Source organism: Antedon mediterranea, chromosome 7 (assembly GCF_964355755.1).
Source record: "Antedon mediterranea chromosome 7, ecAntMedi1.1, whole genome shotgun sequence".
NCBI classification, from domain to species: Eukaryota; Metazoa; Echinodermata; class Crinoidea; order Comatulida; family Antedonidae; genus Antedon; species Antedon mediterranea.
Window position 1 is genome coordinate 10,859,358 of NC_092676.1, and position 23,496 is coordinate 10,882,853.

Consider the following 23,496-nt stretch of genomic DNA (forward strand, 5'->3'; position numbering starts at 1 on the left):
GCTGAAAACCCCCTAACTCCTAAAAAATTCAGTAAACAAACAAGGGGAGCTGTGTCCCTTTTATTAGCAAGTTAAGGGTTATTTTCAACCGACTGGAACAAAGAATATTTATCTTTGACTGGACTGAATAGACTAATCACAATCAATTTTTTCTTCATCATTAGAAGGCCTGCTTTATTTTCGTAACTCAAGAACCTGGGGAAAATGTTTTTTAATACAAAATAAAAACAATAGAAACAGAAATTTGGCTTTACTATATTTTTCTTAAATAAATGCTGAGGTATGTTTTATTTACGGCAAATTTTGTCATAATTGTAGGGCTGAGATCTAGGCCTATATACAGTGGAAATAATGATGAAAACACGTGGGTACGGTAAGAGCACATGAATATGCAACTAGAAACAACCTGAATGACGTACTTCCGTTGTAACGATAATCGTACGCTATGGGTCTGAACACCTCGTTTTTTTCTCTGCGGTTTGTAACGTGACCTTGCTAGTAACGTTGGGATTACGGTCGAAGCGGCCGCCAACCAAAGCGGCCGCTAGTTCAATAACGGTAATTTGTATGGAGCGCCGTGTGCGCTTTGATTGTCGTTGTTTTGTCATTTTTGATTGTCATTGTTTCGATCGTCAGGTTTTCTTTTCTTTGGACGTAAATAACAACTTACATTATTAATATTATGTAATATATTCTCTTTTTTGACAGATTGAATGTGATACCTTCTTCGCCAATACCGTACGTAAATTATTATATTGCAATACTGTAAAAAGATTCGATAGTATGTAAATGAGATATAAAGATTCGGCAATACCGTACGTAAATTATTATTGCAATACTGTATGAAGATTCGATAGTATGTAAATGAGATATAAATATTCGCCAATACCGTACGTAAATTATTAATGCAATCTGTATAAAGATTCGATAGGAGAGTGCTCAAGAAACGTCGGGTCAAGAAGATAAAATAAACAAATAAATAAATAGTACGTAATAAATGAGACATAGAGGTTCAATAGTATGTAGATTATGATGCAAACGTAAATTATTAATGATTCGATAATATATAATGTAAATATATTTTTAGTTAGTTATTAATATTAAAATACAAATAAAATATACATTGATTTATCCGCAGGCAAACTTAATTATTATAGAAATATAAAGATTTGATAGTATAATTCAACCCAAAAGTTGCAATAAAAGTATTTTTATCAGTTATCAGTTTTATCAGTTACATGATTTGGCTTATATTTATTGGTTTGACCATACACACAGCTGTAACTCAACTCGCCATAGGCCATGGCGTTGACAACGACAATCAAAGATTAAAGCGCACATGGCGTTCCATACAAATGACGATATTAAACTGGCGGCCGCTTTGGTTGGCGGCCGCTTCGACCATACTCCTAACGTTGTACGCTAAAACGGTCTAACGCCATGGGTCTGAACAGGGCCTAATTGTAATTGTTAATTATTAGAACAAGATCAGTATTAATTAACAGTGAAGTACGTTTGATTAACAAAAAACTAAATCTTTAAAATATATTTAGGAACCATGGAGGTACGTTAACTTTCATTTTTTCTAGGCCTCCAACAAAGTATGATCGCAACGAACCACGCACTTCATAGCGTGACAAGAAAGCGCTAGGCCCCCTAAACATACCATCGCGTGGTAAATTTTCGCATCTCCGATTGTCACTATTGTATTGTATACGGTTGTAAATAAAGATGATTTTCATTATTATAACATATACCAATGTATATTTAATTAAGCTAATATAAAAATAGAAATTCCATTCTTCAATATCTGACCAATATAACAACTCAATGACTGTTACATTTTTTATAAACCTCGTTTAAATACCATTTAGTCGACCATTAGTCTGCTTCCTCGAGGACTAAAAAAATCGATCAAAATCCGTCTCGATTTAGTCGAGGTTGGCCTGATTTAGTTGGCGATATGTTGAAGTTCGGTTTATGAATTAAAATGACGTCATTTTTAAAAATTTAGGTCGAACTACGACTGAAGTCCCTACACAATCCCATGTTGTAGGTTTGAATGTAATATACTAATCCGCCGAATAATTACCAGCTTATCGTTGGTACAGAATCTTAATTATAATTACGGCTACTGTTTGACTTGATTTGATTTTGTTTAATATGGATTTCCTAATTTGTAATCAAAAAGTATGTTATGCATTTTAATTTTACTTTGCAGTGCTTACATCAGTGTACATGAAGGATACTGTACCTTGTACAAGTCACATTTTATCATCGTATTCGGGATTGTCAACGTTGGACCACATGAGTCTATTTCCAGTTTATTGATCAGTATAGTAGTAAAGTAATTGTTATAAAATGTTACAAGCCTTAAACGTTTGTCCCCGTATAGCTTTATATTAGTTTTTGATTTTTGTTTACGGTATGTTTTAATAAAAATCCTACAATTAAATACGTGTTAATGTAAAGCCCAAGAAGTAATTTATAATTCTTCCATAAGCTTCCTTATTTCATGTATGTACACAGTCTAGGTACGTAAAAGCGTCACATTTTATATCTTATTTGTTTTGTGTATTTGCATTGTATTTCAGTAAAAAAAACGCTACTACTGTAAAAGGAAACATTTTTTTACTGTGAAGTAATTAATTGAAATAATATTAATATTTAATTATTTGCATATTACAGACGTACCACCGTTTTCAAAATTCAAAATGTTCTAGCAATACTTTCAAATTCGTAAATTAATAACAGTGGACTTGCCTTTTGAACTTCAGATTACGGATGGTATACAAACTTGCAAGAATTTAAAATATAGTGTAAAATATTCTGTATTTATTTGTGTTGCAATGAATGTTACTGACTGCATACATAATGTAATGTTAAACTTAATTTCAATTAACTCCCTGCATGAGACTAACGCCCGTATTCTTAAACCGGACTTTAGTCGTAGTTCGAAGTTCGACTTGAAAAAGTCGTAGTTCGAGCTATTACTTCAAATTCGATTCAAAAACGAAGTACAGTAGTCGAAGTTTGCAGTTCGACTTAATGAAGTCGAGCTTTTAGTCGAGTTGCACACGTCTGGGTAACAAAGGCTAAACATTGACCAATGACAAGAGAGTATTTGAGGAGCAGACAAAATTTTGCGCATTGATATCACTTTCCATTTCTTACAACACTTTTGACGCATCAGGACTATATATACATGAAAAATAATTTTAATCGTTAATTATTAGAACAAGATCAGTATTAATTTAACAGTGAAGTATATTTGATTAACAACAAATAAAATCTTCAAAATATATTTAGGAACCATGGCGGTACGGTAACTTTTATATTTTCTAGGCCCCCAACAAAGTATGATCGCCACGAACCACGCACTTCATAGCGTGACAAGAAAGCGCTAGGCCCCCTAAACATTCCATCGCGTGGTGAATTGCCGCATCTCCCATTGTCGCTATGGCGTGACGTACTGTAGCTCAAGTCGGACTTGCGCGAAGAAAATAATGTAATTTGTATACAGTTGTAAATAAAGATGATTTTCATTATTATAACTTATACCAATGTATATTTAATTAAGCTAATATAAATATAGATATTTCATTCTTTAATATCTGGCCAATAACAACTCAATGACTGTTACGTTTTTTATAAACATCGCTTAAAAACCATTTAATCGACCATTTAGCCTGCCCCCTCCAGGACTAAAAAAATCGATCAAAATCCGTCTCGATTTAGTCGAGGTTGGCCTGATTTAGTCGGTGATTTAGTTGAAGTTCGGTTTATGAATTAAAATGACGTCATTTTTTTAGTTTTAGCTCGAACTACGACTAAATTCCGGTTTAAAAATACGGGCGTGAGACTTCAATTGTAACTCTTGCATATATCATAAGTTTGCATACGTTTGACAAGTTTCCTCGGCGCTGTTGAAAAATCTGTTAATCCGCGGGGCTCATACCCGTCGAAGACGGGTACTATAATGCTAGTAAAATATCAAATAATGATAAGATCAGTACCACAAACCACAGAACTGACCGCAATGCAATTGAACATTTTCTCGGACGTTAATCGTTTATATGGTAATCGTTTAAAAAAAATCACGACATCCATATCCACAATGAATTTCAAGTTATGGAAGGCCGATGAGAGTTGGTTTGTTTACATCCTATTGCTGCCTAAAACTCTCACATGTAGGATTAAAAATTGAACGTAAAGCTATATTATTAATTGTAAAATAAACATCTAGGCCTCCGTGCCACATACAACAGAGTAATTATGTATTGTAAGGGCACGTCGGCGAGAAAGTTCGTTTCGCCGTCGTTGGTTCTTCTACACTAGCTAGGGCCTAGCTGGGCTATAATTTCTACCAAAAACAACAGGCCTAAGGACATGCAAACATTACGCGGACCAGGCGACGTTGTTCTAACTACAAGTCCTGCCCACTGGAGGTTGGTCTAACCTGAGATGATTCACATGGAAGAGCTTGAGTCATCCTCTTAAGTTTGGCCTTGATGACCTTTGTGCAGGCTACCTAGAATTCTCAAGGGCCATTAAATATTCAGTTTCAACTTTTAGATTTTATGTGGTTTGAGACTTTGTTAAGCATTTTTCGAAATGTGTATAGGCCTACTACAGTACATAATATTAATATTTAATCAAAGATAAGAACAATAATGCAATATACATTGAGATATAAATGATGTAAAATAAACCATAAAGATTAATACAATAAACTACAAATAGCCAATTTTTAAGTTTTAACGGAAAAAAATGATTGACTTATGAAAGAACCCTAAAGTAAACATAACAATATGTTATTAATTTAAATAACCAATTTAAATTAATACACATTAAAAAGTGTGATCATCATGTAAATAATTATCTTAAATTAAAAATGAAAGATATATTTAGGTTAACAAATTGAATATAATATGTTTCCTTTTTTCTTATCACTCTTGAAAAATAATGTTATCTGTTATCTGCCAGAGTCACATGTTCTGACCCTTTCCTTCATTTGTTTAGCTCTGTTGATGAATACTCCGGACCGATACTTTTTTGGTAAAATGCTACAAATAAATGTGTATGTTTTTTCCCCTGCCACTGTTTTAGTACAACACAATTTTGTGTACCCTGCCACTGTTTTGTACCCTGCCACCGTTTTTGTATCCCTGCAATCTTCTTTTTTCCCAGAAACTTTGTATACAACACAAGTTTTTGTATCCTAGACCACTGCTTGGTCGTACCGTCTCTGTTTTTGTACCCTGCCACCGTTTTTGTACCCTGCTACTGTTTTTGTACCATGCCCCAGTTTTTGTACCCAGCTGCCATCGTGTTTGTACCCTGCCACTGTTTTTGTACCCTGTCTCTGTTTTTGTACCCTGACACCGTTTTTGTACCCTGTCACCGTTTTTGTACCCTGCTACTGTTTTCGTACCATGCCCCAGTTTTTGTACCACCCAGAGCTGCCATCGTGTTTGTACCCTGCCACTGTTTTTGTACCCTGCCACTGTTTTGTACCCTGCTGTTTTTATAGCCTGCAACCGTTTTTGTACCCTGCCACCGTTTTTGTATCCCTGCCACCGTTTTTGTACCAGTCATCGTCTTTTTTCCCAGACACTTTGTATACAACAAAAGTTTTTATACCCTAGACCACTGCTTGTCATACCCTAGACCACTGCTTGTCATACCCTGTCTCTGTTTTTGTACCCTGATACCGTTTTTGTACCATGTCACCGTTTTTGTACCCTGCCACTATTTTTGTACCTTGCCACTGTTTTTGTACCCATCTGCCATCGTTTTTGTACCCTGCCACCGTTTTTGTACCCTGCCACTGTTTTTGTACCCTGCCACTGTTTTTGTACCCTGCCACTGTTTGTGTACCTTGCCACTGTTTATGTACCCTGTGACTATTTTTGTACCCAGCTGCCATCGTTTTTGTACCCTGCCATCGTTTTTGTACCCTGCCACCGTTTTTGTACCCTGCCACTGTTTTTTTACCCAGCTGCCATCGTTTTTGTACCCTTCCGCCAGTCATTTTGTGAAAGATATACTTTCCCATTAAATTTAATGAATGGAATATCACAACCACTAAGTATTTATTCCTGTATAAGGTCAGCAATCAGATTTCCCGCGAACTATTGTATAAAATCAGTAACGCTGTTTTTGTACACTGCCACCGTTTTTGTACCCTGCCACCGTTTTTGTACCCAGCTGCCATCGTCTTTGTACCCTGCCACCGTTTTTGTAGCCTGCCACCGTTTTTGTACCCTGCCACTGTTTTTGTAGCCTGCCACAGTTTTTGTATCCTGCTACCGTTTTTGTACCCTGCCACTGCTTTTGTACCCAGCTGCTATCGTTTTTGTACCCTGCCACCGTTTTTGTACCCTCCACTGTTTTTGTGGCCTGCTCATTTTTTTGTACCCAACTGCCATCGTTTTTGTACCCTGCCACTGATTTTGTACCCATCTGCCATCGTTTTTGTACCCTGCCACCGTTTTTGTACCCTGCCACCGTTTTTGTACCCTGCCACTGTTTTTGTACCCTGCTACTGTTTTTGTACCCAGCTGCCATCTATTTTGTACCCTGTCACCGTTTTTGTACCCTGCCACTGTTTTTGTACCCTGCTACTATTTTTGTACCCTGCTACTGTTTTTGTACCCAGCTGCCATCGATTTTGTACTCTGCCACCGATTTTGTACCCTGCCACTGTTTTTGTACCACCCTGCTACCGTTTTTGTACCCTGTCACTGTTTGTGTACTCTGCCACTGTTTTTGTACCCTGCCACTGTTTTTATACCCTGCCACCGTTTTTGTACCCAGTCAATGTTTTTGTACAAAACAATTTTTTTTTGACAAATGTTTTGTACCCTGCTGTTTTTATAGCCTGCAACCGTTTTTGTACCCTGCCACCGTTTTTGTATCCTGCCACTGTTTTTCCTGTCATTGTATGTTGTCATCGTTTTATAACAATTTTATACAATGTAAAATAGAAAAAAATACGTGATAATTGCAAATAAATATGATTTCAATTTAAATTTAATTTTATTTCCACAATATAATAACATACATACAGGATAATAAATGCAATGAAGTAATCATGTGGGGAGAGAGTCATAATAAGTCAGTCAGTAAGTTTGACCCACCCCGAAATATAACATTAAATACGAATACGAAAAATAAGAAAATATAAATACATAAACTAATAATAAATGAAAGAAAACAAAGCTATAATTTATTGCTCTCCTTTTTTTTAAATCCATTCTGAAAAACGGATGACTTTTAATTATTCATGATCTAACGTTATTACATAAAGGTGGTGGCCAAGCTAGCTCTGCGGGTGACGGCCGCCGCATGCATATCTCGCCAGTTTCCCGTATTCTTATGTTGTTCGTTTTGGTAAATATGCGGCTGCACATGTATCCAAACGCGTAAATATCGCTGTGCTCAGATGGTGCTTCGACACCAGAAATTACTTCTGGTGCAGTCCATGGAAAGCATTTCTTCCACCTAATCTTCTCCTCCGATGACAACTTTAAAGGAGTACTCCGTCCGGTCCGAAACGCCTTTCCATAATCTATTGTTACAGGTATAAATTAATTTTACCATCAATCATGAAGCACGTACCATGTTATTACCTGTAAGAGAAAAGACAATTGGGAAAATGAGAAAATAACTGTAAAATAATCACTGATTGTGTATGGTATAATTGAATTTAACTAGATGGTACGCTCGCTTCGCTCGCGTACCATCTAGGTCGTGCCCACAGATGGTTCTCGAATACACAGTAATTTCAGCGTAACAAAACTGGCGATTTCAAATATAGATGTATGATAATGAAAAATTAGTGGCTTAATTAAAAAAAATTACGCATAGGCCTATAACAGATTCTTACTATTGATATCATTATGGACATAATCCTGAGTTGTGGAAATTAGGATATTTTATACGAATATATATTAGGCCTACTGATATACTGTAAATAAGACCTCTTTAGTCCTACTTCACACGTTTACGTAGATCTATCTGATAAGAATTTGTTAATTATTTTATTTTTATCGGCACTGTTGATTTCTACCTACCATGCAAACGCATGCAGCAAGTCAGATTTTCCTCCACAATGAATCTTCCGAGAAAGATCTTTTATTGATTTTCGATGCGCTTCCATTCAATTTTAAAATCGCTTTGAGGCCTGCCGCCTCAATCCATCAAGAGGAATGGCTGGGGATATTTGAACTCCATGGTATATCTGGCTTAGGCCTAACCCTTTTGCGATTAATTCTTTCTAATAGTTCTGTTGTACATTTTCTTCCAGGTCTTTTAATTTCAACCACGGGCTCGTCGTTTATAATTATTATCAAGTAGACGGTCATTGATGACCGAGTCTACGCATTTATCTCGTATAAAATTGCGTAGAGTTATCAAATTTAAATTGTGTTCATTTGTATCAATTATGCATGTTTGTTGCTGCTGTACATATTGTCTACAAGATGTCCACCACCCAACAACAGGTGAATAAAACATGAAGCACTAATATGCTTTCGTGATACATTTATAGCACTGTTCGGAAGTACTCATGATTGACTATCAATCCATTTTGTTCCCAAAATCAATCAAAGGGCTTCCAGCCTTTAAAACGCTGCCTGATGACATACGAAGATATTTTAAGTCATTTTGTGAAAGATGTATACTTTCCCATTAAATTTAATAAATTGAATATCACACGGCCATCCCAATTCCCTAGCAAAACTATTGTTCATGTTTAAAAGTATTTATTTAAATTAATGTGTCTGTAGTTCTAGTTAAATTACTTTGCTTTGCATAAAGCAGCATTGAGAAATATTTAGATTATATGTAAAGTATTTATTCGTGTATAAGGTCAGAAATCAAATTTCCCGCAAACTATTGTATAAAATCAGTGACCTATCTAATAGTAAATTGATTGGTTAATACCCAGTCAGTGAGGACCTGATTGACAAGCAGTGCCTGTTGTCATTGGTAAGAGGAAGTTGAAAATGGACAGCAAGTTATTCTTAACACTTGCAGTCTTAAATAAACACGCTGGCATTTTTATTACACCACAGAGTATTATTCCTGTCAACTTATACCACAATTGACATGTTGAGGGGATAGGTCATCCACTGACTCAGTGGATGCCAAACGTAACGCTAAAGTAGCCTGGTCCGCGTAATTGTTAGCCTGGACTGGCAGGGATGTAACGGTGTACTTGTAACGCAGGAGTCTCTCAGTATAATTCTCCCCCACAATAATAATAATTATCGGTCCACATCGTTGTTTTGCTGATAGTCGTCGATCGCGCAAATAAACAGCATGCTTTGTGAGTGAGGGTTGCCATACTCTAGAGGTCAAAGTGTGGTCAATAATCACTATTTGTGTTGCAGCTCAAAACTGCTCCGCAATAATCGGTTAAAACAAGAAATAATCGGTTAAAACACGCAATGGATTGAGTTTTTTTAATCGGTTATTTTTTAATCGGTTATTTCATTTTGCGATTTTCTGCTGCTTAAAAATAATCGATCAAAAAAATAATCGGTTAATAATCGATTATTTCTGCTCAGCAGAAACAGGTCTTTGGAGTGCCCTTTAGTTTATTTATCTATGGCCCCCGCTTCTGCTGCTAATCCCAAATATAGGCCTACCATACAAATATACCGTATAAATATTCCGTATAAATATACCGTATACCGTATATGAAATTCGTGCACCGTTTCCGCTGCACATACTTGTGGGTGGGCTGTAAAAAAGTTGGCTTTCGTTACCCAAAATGCATTTCGTGAGACGGAAGTATGGATTGACCTTGTTGTCTTTTGCCAAGTTTTCTGTTAATAACTTGCTTTGGCGTTAAGTCTACCACAAATTCTGCTTTTAATTTTTTTTGTATCTCTTCTGTTGCCATGCACTCCCCCCAACCTTCGCTTCTCCCCACAATTGAATTGCAAAAATAGTTATTTCTTCAGTCTACAGTGACATTTTGATCTGTTGCTTGCTTATACACACGTGTGTGTCAATGCAGCAGAAAAACCAAACAAACGCGTCACGCTCTGTTAGTTTTTGACCTCGTGTCATGGGCCGGGTCACATATACGGTATATTTTGAGTGCAGCAGAAGCCCCGTTTCTGCTGCCAAAAATATACCGTATATATACGGTATATTCCAAAATATACCGTATATTTCGTACCCCGTTTCTGCTGCACTCAAAATATACCATATATGGGACAAACGATGGGGATAATGCGGTATATATACCGCATATATATACAATATATTTTTTATGAGACCGTTTATGCTGCCAAAAAATATATATACAATATACCGTATACGGTATATTTTGGGCAGCAGAAACGGGGCCTATTATAATATACCTTGTTTATCTGATGCAGACATGTATAAACAAAGATTCTCTCTTATCTGAGACGACCTAGATTTTTCTTATCAGAGCTGAGCCTCTTATTTATTATTATCCATTTGACAAACATACATACATACAATGGACATTTGACCTTTAATTTAAGCAGATAAAGTTGGTTCATGTCACACAAGCAATACAATAAAATAAATAATAGATGATGTATTTATACCTTTTGAACCCAAACCAACTTGGCATCTTCTATGATTTTATAATTCTTGATACCAAATTGTCTTGCAACTCGAAGTATTCGGTCTTGTGTAGGCCCTACATACGATCCACCAAGGTCAACATAGTCACCACAGTTACTATCCTATCAAATTAATAATAAATTGAAAATTTAAATTAATGAAATGGCTATGAATTAAGTAGCAAAGATCACTTAAAACACAATATTCCCAAATTTGGATTTGGATCAAGGGGGATATCACCACCCGAAAGGGGACAAATTGCCATCCAACTTTTCTAGACCAGAATTTTCCGTAGATTACGAATATGGAAGATAAACAATCAGGATAGGAAACGTTTTCGAGATATAAGGGTCAAAGTTCAAAATTGACCAATTACAACAATGTATTATGTATATGTATTATAACAAATTTATTGAAGCACAATTTGGTCTTTTATTACATTTTTATGATTATAGGTATCTATTCAATCACCTTATGAAAAAAAATCCCTTTGTGATTAAGGGTCAAATGTCAATATTGACCAATCATAGAACGTACCTATAGTCCGGTAGCAATGGGTTTAACCTTGCAATGTTTTCTATAGGTATATGTTTTTTGAAGGATTTTGATTCTCGATACCATAAGAATGAAGATTTTTTTTTACAGGACGGCTGTCATTTGCATAATTAACAAACAAAATGACCGCTATTTTTTTTATAAAACATGGTATATCTCTGGAAATACTGGATGTAGTGAGATAATTTTGGTGTCAAATTGTTCACAATGTATATATTTATATTAGCTCTAACAGAACTTTCTTTGTAAAATTGACCAGAAACCCCATTTTTAGCAATTTTGACTTTGACCTCTTTTCGCTATATCTACAGTAAGTAATGGCAGGTCGGAGAGAATTAAAAATATGAGCAAATTGTTTCCAAGATATACATTTATATTCAGTGTAACAGATGATATTGCTGGAAAAGGACCGGAAGTGTGGTTATTAACCTTTGACATAATTGAATAAGGTTATAAAAACATAAATTAATAAATAGTTGTCGTAAGGAGCCAATTTTGGTGTCAAATTGTTCACAATATATATGTTTATACTTGCCATAATGCAACGTTCTTTTCAAAAAGTGACTTAGACACCTATTTTTCTGTAATTTTAAACTTTGACCTGTTTTTCTCATCTAAATAACTACATGGCATAGAGATTTCTGACGGCAAATTGTTTATAATAGATATTTTGATTCAATCTAATTTGCTTTACATACGAGCCTATCGGGGCGAATTTAATTCAAAGAGGAGGAATACTTGCTACTACTATATACCCGATATATTTCTAACACAGTAACTTATGTAGCGAAATGCATTGATTCGATACAGGGGTCAAATGTAGAACTGAACATACAGTAGAGAACCACAGAAGGATCTAAATAGATGACCTGCCGTTGTTTCATTTAGGAAAAACCCATATAAGTTTCTTAAGGATCGAAAGTGCACAGGCAGCTTTATTCCATGTGCCTGTCTATAAAAACCAACATTGTCACCCCTTATATTTCCGTTATGGGGTTTAATGTCCATGGAGGACCGGCCCTTGGGTTAATTTGGGCAAATCCATAAGTGTTCCTTAAGGATCGAGAGTGCACAGGCAGCATTATTCCATGGGCCCTGCCTGTCTATATGAACTCACAGTGTCACCCCTTATATTTCCATTTGGGGCTTAATGTCCATCCATGGAGGACGACGGGCCCTGGGGTTAATTTGGGCAAATCCATAAATGTTCCTTATGGATGATCGATGGTGCACAGGGATATTTATCGCTATTAACCCACATTTTCACCCCACATAAAGAACCCCAAAGGTCCATGAAGGATCGGCCCTTGGTTCATTTAGGCAAATCCATAAATGTTATTTAAAGATTGAGGGTGCACATTTAGTTTTATTCCATATTTCATCTATGAAGTATTTGCCCCATATTAATTTCTAATACAGGGCCTTATGTAGCACACCACATAGAGATCCCAAAAGGGTTTTAGAAGATTCATTCGGGCAAATCCATATGGGTTTAGAATCCTTTGTGTACAGCCAATTCTTTCCTGTATGGGCCAAACTATCTGTGGCTATATAAAAATTGTGGTCTGTCTCTGTAGTGAGCTGTGGATTGAGTTTGGCCACCTGTAACTGCCTATGCCCTCCTGTGGACGAATTGGTATTCTCTGGTTCTGATGAATAGTAGTTTATTTTCCAAAAACGAATATTGTAGCCCTAGGTCAGAGTAACATTTTAATCGTCATAATAATTTTATTATTTATTTTACAGTATTACATTTAAAATAATGCGCACTAGATACCATAATACCATAATTTCACTGATCAAATAATGTGATTACATTTATGAACATCGATCTCATAGTTTAAATAACTTTGCATTATTTAGTATATCACTTGTTCAAATGTTGACCTTTGACCTATGTCAACTGGTGTAATGATGAATGTGCTCTTTTGATTGTGTACGAGTGATAGATGTCTTAACAGAATGATAAAACATAACATTTTGTTGTAAATGTTATTTTTTATTTGGTTTTATATGCAAATTTTGTGATTGGTCAATATTGAAATTTGACCTTTAATTGAAAAGTATTTGTTTCATAAGGCGACTGAATAGATACCTTAACCATACAAATGTATCAAAAGACCAAATTGAATTTCAATAAATTGGTTATAATACATATGTATACGTTGTTATAATTGGTCAATTTTGAACTTTGACCCCTTATCTCTTCCTTTTCGCTTCCTATCCTGATCAAGGTCTAATTTGATTAAATACAGTATTATAATTATATTAATCAAAATTGTAATAAAATAACATAACTTTACTGATCAAATAATTTGATTACTTGTAAAACCATCAATATCATAGTTTGGACAACTTTGCATTTATTTAATACGCGTATTAAAATGTTGACCTTTGACCTTATGTCAACTGATGAAATTGACCGTATGTCAACTGATGAAATGATGTATTCGCTATTTTACATTGCGTATGATTGATTAACAGGATGAGAAAACATCCAATTTTTTTAAATATTAGTGTTTATTTGGTTTTATAGGTACGTTCTATGATTGGTCAATATTGAAATTTGACCCTTAATCACAAAGGATTTTTTTTCATAAGGTGATTGAATAGACACCTATAATCATAAAAATGTAATAAAAGACCAAATTGTGCTTCAATAAATTTGTTATTATACACATACAGTACATAATACATTGTTGTAATTGGTCAATTTTGAACTTTGACCCCTTATATCTCGAAAACGCTTCGTATCCTGATCGATTACCTTCCATATTCGTAATCTACAGAAAATTCTGGTTTAGAAAAGTTGGATGGCAATTTGTCCCCTTTCGGGTGGTGATTCCCCCCTCCTGCCACTGGAATATTAGTCCGGGAGCCCATGAAGATTTGTTTAGCATTGCGAGTACAAAAGGTCTGAGGCATAGAATATGTCAAGTAGGGTCCAGGGACCATCAAACGGCCGTTCTTAAGTTCCCGCACCTGTACCAACTCGGGAGGGGCGCTCAAAATACCCCAAAATTTGATTTAATTAGCATAATCGAGTACATAAATGAAACCAATGTTAAAATGTTTATTTTTAGTGTCTCATTGAAGATCCGTAATTCGTAAGTGTCAACTCTTTTACCTAGTCCACTTAAGAAAGCCGCTAATTAGCATTTTAATTAGCATGACTATATGCTATAAACTTATATATACCGGTACTTACAGACTTATTTAGCATTAACGCCCCATAAAGATAAAGATTCTAAGTTATGCTTTTAAAAGACGTAGATAGAGACCTTTGCATTTTGAAAACGTTTATTAAAAATTAGTAGTAGTATTTTGTTAAGATTTAAGTAAACATAAAATAAAAAAAAATATTAAATTCCAGTACGTACGGTATCAATTCTGGCAAAAGAAATGACAATATGATAATTATGTCCAAATAGTTTCAAATTATGAATTGTAGTAAAATTTTAATACTACAAATCACATGCAAACTAATCAGAAGAGACTGCATTGTCAACGTCGTTATCATTCATCACATTTTCTCCTGGTCTGGCATCTGGGTTCCTTCATGTCATATCCACTTTCCAGATCCCAGCCGTTTGATATGGGTGTTCACAAACATCAGCATTTCCACAGATTTGTGTAACAAAAACAGCTCGATTCTGCCTCACACAGTGGAATGGAACTGCTATTTATTGTTTTCAGCTTTTCCAATGGATTGTTTGATGATGATTTTGGTCTGTAAGATTTTTTAAAGATCTTCTATCTATGTTTGTTTAGTGTCAACTTGGTGTTTTACTTCTTGGATCTTTTATTTATAGTGATAGCGATATTTTATGAATCTTCTGATTATTTTGACTTTGTACACATTTTTAGTTAGTTCTTCAAAAACTTGTTGGGTCTGGCCTTTCCTTTAAGCTTGGTTCCCACTAGGACGTAACGCAAAGACGTAAACGCAAGCGTTTAAACCAATGACAAGCGAAGTTATAGACAGTTAGCAATCACAAGCGAATAAGCCATCGCTTGTGATTGGTCAATTCACTTGCGTTGCGTTATGTCCTTGTGTTGCGTCGCTAGTAGTAAACCACGCTTTACGAAGTAATGAACTGGGATAGTCACACCCGTAAAATCATGGTAGCGCGACACACACACACATCTGGGGCGGATTGCTATAAGCGGTCTATAACCGGTCTTAGCGCTTGCCGGCTATAATTCGTGACGTAGCAAGTAGTCTTATATTATAGACTATTGCTATACCGCGGTCTAACCTGTAAACGGTCTTTAAAATTAAAGCCTACTCGAAGGAGTCTTAAAACAGTCTTAAACTTCTCTTTTTGTTGCTTTTCGTATTATTTATCGTCAAAGATAACCAATAGAGAGAAATGGCGAACCGCGATGACGTCACTCAAATTTCACCGAGTGGGTATAGATTGTAAACAAACCATTTCGCCACATGTTTTTGTATGGGAAATTCCGATGGGTTGAGTTAAAAAGGAAGGTAGAAAAGAACGTTTAAAACAAACATAATAGCAGTATCTTTTTTTTTTGCAACACCCTTAACAATTTTGATGTTATATGGGCAAATCTTAACATATTTTATTTTAATTTGGATTGAATTAAGATGCGTTTTTGTTATATACTGTACCCAGCTCTAGGCCCTAGATAGTTGGCCTGTATGCTGTAGTACCTCGAGTCTAGCACGGATTATCGGTTATTATAATAATAATAATATTGGAAATTCGTTATTGCATACTGTACTACTACTACTACTTTAGCTAAGGTGCTGCTGGCCTCTCCTAGCTAGGTTGTAAAACTAAATAGAGCATCTCTAGTAGATGTAGGCCTAGCATTAGTTTCAGCTTGACAACTGCCATTTTGTTATGTGGCTAGTGATGCTTCCTGCAGGGGGGGGGGGGGGTACCGCCAGTAGATAACACCATTCTACTATAATACTATATAGGCATAGTCTAATGTAGACCTACAGATATGAGATATTTTTAGGAATATGATTGTAAATGATGGATGACTTTTATACATATTTCATTGTTTTATTGTGTAAATACACAAATACAACAAGAATTATGAGCGTTACAGCAACAACATTGGTTAGACGACGCCATGATTCACGTGTAAACATAGGAAATGTGTCGCCCTCAACGGTTTGTTATGATTTTATACCTACTCGGATTTTAGACGTCGGTTCGCCATTTCTCTCTATTGAACGAGTTTTAAGTGTTAAATCAAATAATAACGGTGATTTTATTCTTATATAGGCCTAGAATAGAAATGTACGCACTGTTATGATTGTGAATTGAACAAGCGTGACGAACATTACCTTATTTGGTATTCTACGCGCAAAGTACGCCCTCAATTTGTTGCTTTATGCGGTCTTATCTAAGACTGTTTTATAGCAATGGTCTAACAGGGGTGGCTTTAGTAAGACCGTCTATCTGATAAAGCCGGCTTTAATCGGGGAGTTAAGACCATCAGTTAAGATTGTTTTATAGCAATCCACCCCTGATGTCAAAGTAACTCGTATATTGGTGTTGCTGATGTATCTACGGTTTTTCTTCCAACATCTAACCACGCTGATACATCAGGATGACTGCAATATCAGTACCTGATGCCTCGTTTCACATCGCTGAGATGTTCAACGCGCTTGATCCTCAAAATTAATTTTTCGTTACGCGGATGCATACCACTGTATGAAAACATTCAAACTCTTTTTACACCTTTAATACTAATTATACTTTAATAATGTTATCTCCTTGTCCCACTACTTTTCTCCTAACAAATTCTCCCTCAACCGAATCATAACATCTTATTTGGAGTTATAATAATGATGTGTCCATACTTAAACCTTTATTGAAAACCATGAAATCCCATCAGTTAAATCTATTAAATTTCATTGGGTTATCATTAATCAGCCTCTCATGATGGAAACTCTCTAAGAAAATAAGAAAAAAGTGTGTCTTGGAATCCTATCTAAGTTATCTTCCTTCCTCCCCTCTAGTATTCTCAAAACCTATTCTCCTTAAATCATCCTTCCTTATTCGAGCTATCGTAATATTGTCTTGGCCAACCCAACAAACATCCGTAATTTCATATTCTGCAAAAATGCTTCGAATTATATATCTGGCGCCCATCCACTTTCGCATTACTCCCATTTATTTTTCCTTCCTTTACTTCTTAAACTCAAATGATCACGGACATTAATTCTTTTACCAGCAAGGACAAGGTGTATCTTTTTGCTACTAATAACACCATTCAATCCTGCCACAAGATCTTCACCTTTTTGGGATTCCGTCTTCGTCCATTAATATTTTACACATTATGTTTATTATTATTATTAGTGGTTTTCTCAATAAGCGGAATGGGTAGGCATAAATGTGATGGATCGTCAGTTGTCTCTAAATATAAACATTTTAGAATTAATTTTTACATTGTGTTCTCACAGTCTAGCCATTTTGCCACCCGGCACATTGCCACCCGGCCCTTTGCCGCCCAGCCTTTTACTACTTGGCCATTAGCCACCCAGTCCTTTGCTACCCGGCCGCATGTGACATATTGCCACCTTAGGCCTTTTGACACATGGGAACTGCCACCCGGCCATTTGACACCAGGCCTGTTGCCATCGCTTAGTTTCCAACTGGCCTGTTGCCACACGGCTTGCTGTATACTGGCGTGCTTGCTACAAAGGCGCGTAGCGTCTGGGCAAATATATAATAGGTCTATACTTTTCCCCACTCTCAGTACAATTATTTGTGACTGGGGGAGCCAATTCATTAAACCATCTGAGATCCATCTTTTACATGACCAATGATGGTATACAAGATCGTGGGATTTAAAAAAAAATCTAATATCACGATATATAGAGATAATTAGGCCCTATATTCTCATGCAGTGGATATGCTACTGATCAATGTTAATTAAACAGTTGTTTTTACGAATTGTTTTGTGACAGTCAATTGAAGATTCTGTATATCATAGGCTTTTGTCTTCACAAAATCAGTAATGAAATTGTGTACATTTATTTGGATAAAATACAAATTAAGTGGTAAACAAGGTGGTCTACTTTAACAATTATCGGAAAACTTTAAACATCTGGGTCTATACCATAGAAAAGCAATTTATTAATTAAAATGATTTACACATTTTAATCTTGCGTTTATTTTAATTTAATTGCAGGCTATGGGCAAATAACACTCTCAGATCAGGAGGCAAAAGGCCGGGTGGCAAAAGGCCGGATGGCAAAAGGCCGGCTGGCAAAAGGCCAGATGGCAACCGGCCGGAACCTATGTACTACTCACTATGCTAATTAAAGTTCAGGTGGGACCTACATTGACCTATGACCCTTTTTAAAGGGGTCATGGTACAGGATTTGGCACTACGTTTTCTCAGTTGGTTAAACTTACTTATTGTACTTTCCAAGGTTTCATCGATGTACTTGATCATGCTACTTTTAATGACCACTAATTAATTACTTTCTTAAGCAGATTAGGTACAGGGGAGTTGATACTTGAGAATGATAGATCTTCAATTAAACTCTAAAAATAAACATTTTAGCATTGGTTTCACATGTTTTAATTAAGTCCGGGTGGGACATACATTGACCTTTGACCCTTTCTTAAGGGGTCATGGTACAGGATTTGGCACTTAAGAATTACGTTTTCTCGGTTGGCTAAACGTACTTATTGTATTGCCGAAGGTTATATTGATGTACTCGATTATGCTAATTAAAATGTTAATTAGCGCTATAATAAATGGCTTTCTTAAGTGGACAAGGTACAGGAGTTGACACTTAGGAATTACGGATCTTAAATTAGACCCTAAAAATAAACATTTTAACATTAGTTTTATTTATGTACTCGATTATGCTAATTAAATCAAATTTTGGGGTATTTTGAGCGCCCCTCCCTAGTTGGTACAGCTGGGGCGGGAAAATAAGAACGGCCGTTTGATGGTCCCAGAACCCCACTTGACATATTCTATGCCTCAGACCTTTTGTACTCGCAATGCTAAACAAATCTTCATGGGCTCCCGGATTAATAGAGTGTTATCATGAATTAATGACATAAAGTATAAACTCTGAAAAGAGGTTAGTTGAATCAATAAATACTAATGACTACCTGCAAAACATTATAATGGAGCGAAGGAAAAATAATCTTCCTAATGTTGTAATTAGTAGGCCTATAGTACCGTATTTATTGAATAAACACCCCGCCACATTCATATACAGTACATAATATTACAACACAATTTGATTTGTATTAGAATTCATTGATTGGCATGACATGACATTGAAATAGATAGGCTTCTGTACATAACCTACAAGAGCGAAGTAAATCCAAACCGGGTCCTCGAAATCATCATTGTTCTCAACTAAAAACCCTGATAGACCATTTTCCAAATGTAAATATATAATATCTGCCAGTGTTGGCGCCAGCGGGAGGGGGGGGGGGGGGGGCTGTAATTTCGTTTCATTTATCAATATGGGCCTTATAAGTGCAATTTCTAGGTACCTAGCAGTTCTATTTTTCACAATTTTTTAAGCAGCTCAACCCTAATGGTAGCTGGTCCTGGAGACGTATTTTGTTTCTCTTTTTTTCGAGATACTATAATCCAATTTCCGGGGACCTAACAACTCTACTTGTTTAAGTGTCAGTGATGTGCATTGTTTTACGAGCTGGCTGGATCATATTCTATCGTCAGACAGTGCTCATGAATGTATTAGAGATATTAATATTTTATATGATTATATTACTTCTGATCATTTTCCATTGACTTTTAATTATGATATTATTCTTAATAGAGAAAGTGTTACTGTTCAGGAGAAGAGGCACTATAATTTAAATTCCAACAGGACAGTCAATTGGTCTAATGTAAAACAATCTTTTATTGATTATTACCACTCTCTTACAGAAAACATGTTGAGTAGAATTAAAATTTGTCCTTCACTTCTATCGTGTACCGATTTTAATTGTGATAATTGTAATCATAGAAATGCAATTACTTGTCTGTATAATGATATCACTGGGTGTCTGAAATACTTTTCTGTACTTGCTTAGCCAAAGATAAGGGTAAAAATTACAATGTTATTCTAGGTTGGAATGAGCATGTAGCTGATGTACATCACATCGCTAGAGAAGCTTTTTTAATGTGGAAGTCCAATGGGCAACCCAGAGTCGGCCCCCTATATGAGTCTATGCAGGTTTCTCGATCAAGATTCAAATTAGCTTTGAAAGTTTGTAGGACTAACGAACAGCAATTCAGGACTAATTCTATGGCTAATTCCATTAGCAATATAATAATAATTATGATCAATTTTGGGATCAAGTGAGACGACTTAATAAATGCTCCGCCAAACACTCTGATGTTATTGATGATGTTAGAGGAGATTCTAATATTTGTAATCTCTGGGCTCATCACTATGAAACACTTTTTAACTGTGTTAATATAATAATGATGGTCATAAAGAATTTGTCAGTAATCTCTAAATCAATGTATTGATGGTAATGGTTAATTGTATTACAGTAAATGATATATCTGATAGTGAAAATAAGCTTTCTCAGGGAAAAGCCGATGGGCTTGATGGTTTGGTAGCCGAAACACCTTAAATTTGCTAACAAACGATTGTTTGTTCTCTTAAGTATATGTTATAATTCTATGCTTACACACAGATTTGCCGTGGAAGACTTAGTGAATGTCATTCTTGTGCATATTGTTAAAAGTTAAAGAATGGAGACATCACGTCTAAAGATAACTATAGGCCTATTGCCTTAGCTTCTACATTATCAAAAGTTTTTGAGATGCTTCTTATCAATTTTTGTAATAATTCACAGTACTAATGACCATCAATTTGACTTTAAATCCCAGCATTCAACTGATACTGTACATGTATTTTTGTTCTCAAACAAATAATCGATTTTTATAACTGCAATGGTAGCCCGGTATATGCCTGTTTTCTCGACTCAAGCAAAGCCTTTGATCGAGTTAACCACTGGACATTGTTCAGAAGGCTTATTGAGAGAAATGTGCCTCTTGTTGTGATTAGGTTCCTTGTGTCCTGGTATCAACAACAATGTTTTCTAGTCAGATGGGGTAACTGTTTATCGGATAGTTTCCCAGTTACAAATGATGTAAAGGCAAGGGGGTGTAATGTCTCCTCTATTATACAATATATAAGTTGACACTCTCAGTACGTCTCTTGGTAAAACTTAAAGTAGATATCGATGTTATTTTAACAATGTATGTTTTAATCATTTATGCTACTGTATGCTGATGATTTTGTTGTGTTAGCTCCCTCTGCCTCAGGCCTTCAAAAACTGGTTAACACGTGTGTGGGTTTTGCATCTGAGCACGATATTATTTATAATAATAAAAAGTCTAACTGTATGCTGTTTTGTCCCACTATTCGTAGAATCTATGGGGCTCCTAAAACAGTATTGGGTGATAAGGCGCTGGAGTATGTTGATAATTTTACGTACTTAGGCCATATTTTAACTTCGAATCTAAGAGATGAGGCAGATATAAAACGCCAATATAGATCTCTATGTATTAGAGGTAATGTTTTATGTAGGAAATTTTCATACTGCTCCAAATCAATCCGAATGTTTTTTGTTTAGATCATATTGTATTAACAATAACATGTACTGTTCTCATTTATGGTCTAATCATTTTTAAAGCGAAAACAGAATGTTAATTTGTATAAATATTTGTTGATTGATTCAAACATGTACTACTGTACAAATGAAGAGAGGCATAATATACCAGTAGATAAAAGTTTTGGTCCTCTCTCCTTCATCTTTTTTTGTGTAATGTATTACCGTATATCATATGGACAATTGTCTGAAATAAAAGTTGAATTGAATTGAAATGTTCTTAGCTCTATCTTAACCTCGGTGGGCTGGTTCTCTGGTAGACTTGTAATTTCTTTTCATATATCAATGTATAATTGCAATTTCCGGGGACCTAGCAGCTCTATTTTTCAAAATGTTCTTACAGATCAGCCCATGGGTGTTAGTCTCACGCATTTACAATTTTCGCATCCCCACCAGACAGCAACCTGCCTACGCCTCTGCGATTATAACGATATACAGTACCTCTTGGCCCGTGGGAAGTTTAATACCTTCGTGTATATTTTCTGTGATATAGGCATATTGAACTTCATTTTTAAAATTGAAAGAGTGGATTTACACAGTCATCGCATCGGATCTCGTGCAATGTGTTTTTCGCACAGTATTTTATCTATATACCATACAAAATGGTATATGCTGCATCTTCTTGGTTCTGTGGAACCAGTAAAGCTATCCAAAGAAAACTACAAATTGCTCAAAACAAAATGGTTAGACTCATAAATGGAGTTGAACCCAGAAGACATATAGGTGCTGATCAATTAGACGATTATGGATTGTTAAATGTAAAATATCGAGTAAAGTTCTTGCAAATTTGCCAAGTTCATAAGATATTTATGGGCAGAAGTGCCTCATACCTAAACGAAAACTTTCGTAGAGTTAATAACTTACATGGTCACTTCACTCGTGGTAGTAAACTCAATTTCGTTGTACCTAAAGTCCAAGGCATAGAATGCAATGCATTCTATTTTAATGCAATCAGAGAATGGAATAACCTTCATGACTATATTAAACAAATTTCCAACACATCTAAATTTAAAACTGAATTGAAACAATATTACAAAATTAAACATAGATAAATTATTATTGTGCCATTATATCAGATGTTTTGCTTATATGCTTATATATTTATGAACCCCGTCTTATAATGTTTGTTTTGTTAAAATTATAATTACTGTCTTTTTAGGGACCACATTGGAATTAAGTTGTTTTACTTTAAACGACTTTATGTGTTTTCCCGTGCATCGTCAGACTTCATTAATCCCGCCATTTTTATTTACTTCTTTGATGTATTTTAATATTTAAGGTGATTATATATATTATTGATGTATTTTTAATGTTATGTATTGAGATGCCAAATAAATGAAAAAAAGAAAATGGAAAAAGTTGGCTACCCTAAATCTGATTAAAACGGCCTCAAATTACGCTGTAACGCGTTGCCTCCTGGCCCCCAGCCCAGCGAGGCTCGCTTCGCTCGTATAGCCCCTTCGTCGGCAAATTTAGCCCCCGCGTCAAAAAGATCCTGGCGCCACCTCTGATATCTACCTTTATCAAAATGCTTTTGCCATGAAATAGAAATATTTAGCCTATTCGGCTTTCATTTAGGATATATTTCTAGTAACTGCTGGTTTACAGCTCAATATTCTTGACTGTATTAAACTCGGCTCTTTTATTAAAGAATCACAATTGGTACCAATATACA

At 35.6% G+C, this 23,496-nt stretch overlaps 2 protein-coding genes across 4 annotated transcripts in view; one reads left to right on the forward strand and one right to left on the reverse strand.

The window, feature by feature from the left end:
* The window catches only part of LOC140055766 (amine oxidase [flavin-containing]-like), an 84,223-nt gene that overhangs the window by 42,719 nt on the left and 18,008 nt on the right, over positions 1 to 23,496 (reverse strand). For both annotated transcript variants that reach the window (XM_072101167.1, XM_072101166.1), the window contains exon 3: positions 10,596 to 10,736. In XM_072101167.1, the coding sequence (XP_071957268.1) occupies positions 10,596 to 10,736 (141 nt within the window). The remainder of the gene's footprint in view (positions 1 to 10,595; positions 10,737 to 23,496) is intronic.
* LOC140055767 (uncharacterized) overlaps positions 1,428 to 23,496 on the forward strand; it is a 52,953-nt gene continuing 30,884 nt past the window's right edge. For both annotated transcript variants that reach the window (XR_011846699.1, XM_072101168.1), the window contains exons 1-2: positions 1,428 to 1,564; positions 2,222 to 2,347. The gene's annotated coding sequence lies outside the window, so the exon portion shown is untranslated. The remainder of the gene's footprint in view (positions 1,565 to 2,221; positions 2,348 to 23,496) is intronic.